This window comes from Myotis brandtii, unplaced genomic scaffold, assembly GCF_000412655.1.
Source record: "Myotis brandtii unplaced genomic scaffold, ASM41265v1 scaffold411, whole genome shotgun sequence".
In the NCBI taxonomy this organism is placed as follows: domain Eukaryota; kingdom Metazoa; phylum Chordata; class Mammalia; order Chiroptera; family Vespertilionidae; genus Myotis; species Myotis brandtii.
The window spans coordinates 1,400,714-1,405,086 of NW_005365804.1; the positions used below are offsets into that span (position 1 = coordinate 1,400,714).

At 59.8% G+C, this 4,373-nt stretch overlaps 1 protein-coding gene across 1 annotated transcript; it reads right to left on the reverse strand.

Moving 5' to 3' along the window:
- Nucleotides 1–29: 29 nt before the first annotated feature.
- Nucleotides 30–2,308, reverse strand: CCL17 (chemokine (C-C motif) ligand 17). Its single transcript, XM_005873552.2, has 2 exons — nucleotides 1,442–2,308; nucleotides 30–239 (listed from the first exon to the last, which is right to left on the reverse strand). The coding sequence occupies exons 1-2, from the start codon at nucleotides 1,509–1,511 to the stop codon at nucleotides 118–120; spliced, it is 192 nt and encodes a 63-aa protein (XP_005873614.1). The 5' UTR covers nucleotides 1,512–2,308; the 3' UTR covers nucleotides 30–117.
- Nucleotides 2,309–4,373: the final 2,065 nt, after the last annotated feature.

The following is a 4,373-nucleotide window of genomic DNA, read 5'->3' on the forward strand; positions in this document are numbered from 1 at the left end:
GGACGTGAAGGCCACACTCTCCTCTCTTCTTCCCAGTGGCCCTTCTGGAAGCTCCAGGACCTCCCTCTCCCACACTCAGCTCCCAGGATCGGGGCGGGGGGCGGGGGAAGGGCAGGCTTACACGACAGCAGCCCTGGGACACTCCTCCGAGGTCTGGTACCACCGCACCACCCTCCGCACAGGGATGGCCCCTTTGAAGTACTCCACGCAGCACTCCCGGCCCACGTTGATCCCTCGAGCTGCGGAGGAAGAAGCGGGAGCAGGTGTGAGACCTGTGCTGTGGGCAGGGTGCCTGTCTGTGTGTGTGTGTCCGTCCGTCTGTGGAGAGGAGTCTGTGTGCACGTCTGTGTGTGTCTGTGTGTTGATGGGAGGATCTGTGAGTGTGTTTCTGTGTGGGGAGCATGTAGAGGATCTGCACGTGTCTGTGTGTCACATGCTCACATTTGTGTGCCTAAGGTCTCTGGGCTTTGGGAGCTCCTGTGTGTGTGTGTGTGTGTGTGTGTGTATGTGCATGTATCTGTGTGTGCTTGGGAGGGTGTGTGTGTGTGTGTGTGCATATGTCTGAGTGTGTGTACCTGTGTGTGTTTGGGGGAGTGGTGCATGCTTATTTGCATGTGTGTCTGTGTATGCATCTGTAAGTGTGTGCACGCTCAACGCCAGCTCCGGGCTGAGCCTTCCCGGCACAGCTCACACGGTCCCCCAGCACACCTGAGACAGGTGCCTTCATCCCCCATTGGACAGATGGTGAGACGGAGGCCCAGGGGCTCAGTTCCCTCATCTCTGCACAACGACAAATATCTGACACTTGCACAGAGACAAGCTGGAGACGTGTGGCTTCGTTACTACCATACCAGCGTGTTTTCTAAGAAGCCCGGCTGCCCTCGACCATCCGGGGGCTGTAACCTGGTCTGACTCACTCGGGGCTAAGGTGCTCAGTGCTGGCTTCACAGGAGTGAGAACACAGGCACAGCCGCCGAAGGTGGCCCCTGACAAGATTACCTCCGAGGCTGCCCGTGGGCTGGGCAGGCCCTTGCCAGCTTGTGCTGGTTTCAGCCTTCCTTTCCCAACTGAATGTAAAAACCTCTCTCCTCACATCTTCTGGGAACCGAGTCTCCTGCTTTTACCCGATTCCCTCGGGGTATGGAAAACCCATTCATTAAACATACGCTGACAAATTCTTCTGAGAATTGTTCACTTTTCGCTGTTGAAACACAACCACAGCCACCGGCTCACAACCATCGGAGTGTGTGAGATGTGGGAGCCCTCACCAAGCCTCCTGTCCTCCTCCTCCTCCCCTCCATCATTGTTTTTCTCTCAACACCTCCCTCAAAATCCTATTGCTGCTGACCTCTCACATCTTTGCAGGAATAAGTGAGCTGCAAATAACACACAAATGTGTGTGTGTCCATCTTCCCCGCCCCCGCCCCCCGACCCCTCTCACCTGCACGGGCCTCCTGCAGGGAAGCCCCCAGGAGGAGGGTGAGCAGGAGCAGCGTCTTCCATGGGGTCATGGTGCTGGAGCCCGGAGAAGGTCTCTGCGTGTGGTCCCTCAGCCAGGGGGAGACAGGATGGACGCCCAGGGAGGAGGTGACCTATTTAACCTCGCTGGGATCTGGCCCCGCCCATCAGCGCTTCCTCCCATCCTTCCCTGGACCAGTGGAGTTCGAAGAACTTGAGATGATTCTGTAGAAGTCCAGGCTTGGAATGTTTGTGGCTTTCCAGTGAACAGGGGCTCAAGTGGGGACAGAGGTGGGGTATTCATCCGGGGGCCACGGCGACACACTTCTCCTTTTGCAGAGACATTTCTTGGTTCCTCTTAGGACAGAAAAAGCTTGGTCCTCGACTGGAATTGTCCTGCTTCGAACCCCCTTTGTGCACGGTGCCCTGGTGCCCTGGGAGGGGGACAGCCAGGCAGGGGCCAAGAGAGGCTGCTTAACCTGGGACCGGAGGAGCTCCGGGTGCAAAAGGGGCTCCTCTCCTCGGGGGACCAGCGGGTGCACGTGCACACGGGCAACTCCCTGCAGGGAGGACCATCTCATTCTGAGAAAGACCTGAGGCCCAGACAACTTTGGTCGTGGCTCCTTTCCCAAGTTCAAGTTCAGGGTCTTCCCCTGAGCCACAGAAGGCAGAGTCTAGCAGTTTCTAATCCTTTAGCTCAGATTTGATGTGGGAAGGCACATTCCCCCAAATGCAGGGTCTCACCTGAGCGAGGACGCCTCTGGCTCCCAGCAGAGCCACGTCTGCATGGGACACCTGGTCAGGGTCCCCTCGCCAGGCCTGGAGCAGATGTCCCATGCACCCAATGGCCACAGCATCCGTGCATCGGGTCAGCAGAGAAAATGGCCAATCGTCTGCTTAGGGCTCCCCAGGCCAGATCATGAGAGCCCCTTAATGAGGTGAGAGTCCCGCCTACCTCCAGGTGGGCAGCTCTGGACTTTGATTCTGACACTTGGGACCGAGGCCTGGCTCCACCCTGTCCCTGAGGGACTGGGGGCAGCTCGGAATGACCCCGCCCCTGCAATCACATTCCATTACCAGGGATGATAACCCCTGGAATGACACCGCCCCTGCAATCACATGCCATTACCAGGGATGATAACGGCAGGTGGTCAGGTGGTGTTTGTGAAACCCCACTCACTCCACTGGGACCAGGTGCTCAGCTGTGAACCTGGGAGAGGAAACCGGTGACTCTGGACTAGACAAAGGGCGGGAGAGCCAGGTGCTCCTCCTCCCCCAGGGCACCTTGGGAGGCTGGGCTGCTTCAGTTCCTGGGAGCAGGGAGTCACCCCGTCCATAGCAGAGCCTCCTGTGGGCAGGACCCCTTCTCCCGGTCTCGGTCTCACTGCTCACAGACCCGCCCTGGGCCTCAGCTTCACCATCTGCAGAGGGGCATTTGGGCCGTCCCAGGGGCCCCGTCACAATGGGTGCATTTCTCTGCTTTTCTCATCACCTGCCAGAGACCCCTAACCTCACCCAGTCCTCAAGCCACAGTCTGGGCCGGTTCTTGGCCCCCTGCCCGCCTGGCTGGGCCATGCCTGTGTCCCCCAGGCAGCTGTCCATTTGCACATGCAATGGAGGAGAGGGGAGGGGGGGCCTCCTGCCTGGAGGCAGAGCTTTGGGCCCAGAGGAAACACAAAAGCGCAGAGGTGGTGGGGAGGGCCTGGGTCCCAAGCGGAGGCAGAGGGAGTGTGTCTGCTGGTGCCGCCCTGTGGGGCAGAGTGTCTCCTGACCTCTCTGTTCCCCGTGGCCTCTGCCCAGTGGCTGCTGCCCACCACCTGTGGCTTCTCCACCTGCCACCGGGGTCCTTTGTGCACGGTGCCCTGTGCTGGACAAGAGGGGGCTGTTGCGATGGAGTAGCAGTTTGTTTATGGCGAGGCCCCGGCCCCCACAGCTGGGGAAACTCCCGAGTGGGTTGTGAGTCCCCCAGTTCTGCCAAAGACTCAGAACTTTTCTCTGGAAGGACCCAAATTCCCCTGTCCCTTCAGGGGAACGGGCCACAGCAGCAGGAACTGAAGGTCTGCACTAGCTCTGGGCTGCTGCAGGCTGCCTGGCTGGGGAGGGAGGAGGGACAGAGCAGCAAGAGGGCCAGTGAGCGCCTGCTGTATGCCTGGCTGGGCTGGGGCTGTGGGGCAGGCAGAGGTCAGATGCAGCCCCTGCTCTTGGGGGAGTTCGAAGCTGGTGAGGCTGGAGGAGCAAGGCCTGGTCCACATAGGGACGTGCAGGTGAGATAAAGGGCCGCGAGGCCCAGAGTGGGGAGAGGATGCTACTGGACAACTTGGAAGGCTGCCTGGAGGAGGAGGCCATTGAGCTAGGCGCTGTGGGTGGGAGGATTTATACCAAGAGAAGGAGGGCCAGGCATTCCTCGTGAGCAAAGGGCTTAGCAAAGGTGCAGAGGACAGAATGTGCAGAGATAAACGAGGGAAACAGCTCGAAACGCTGGAGGACGAAAGAGCCTGGATGTGCCCCCAGGAGAGCAAGCTCTGTGAGGACGGGGCGTGTCTCTCTGCCCACCACCCTGTGTCCCCGCTCCCAGCACAGTGCCTGGCACACAGCGGGCTTTCCATGAGGCTTGTCAGAGAGAACAGGGGACCGAAGGAGGAGGAGGTGAGGCTGAGCAGGGGCCTCGGAGAAACCGCAGAGGCCAGCACACCTCTCGGCCTCCCTTGGGAGGCCGCGGAGACCAGGGACATTTTCAGGTGGTTTCCTCACCAGGGATTAACCGGCTTATTCCTCCCGCCGTGACACGGATTCTAAGGGACCTTCCAGACGGGTGTCCTGGAGCCTGGGCCTGTGATAAGGCCTCGAGGCCTTCGTGGCGCTGTGTGGACTCTGTGACCCAGAGGTCTGTGGAGGGGCTGCCGGGGATAGGGAGC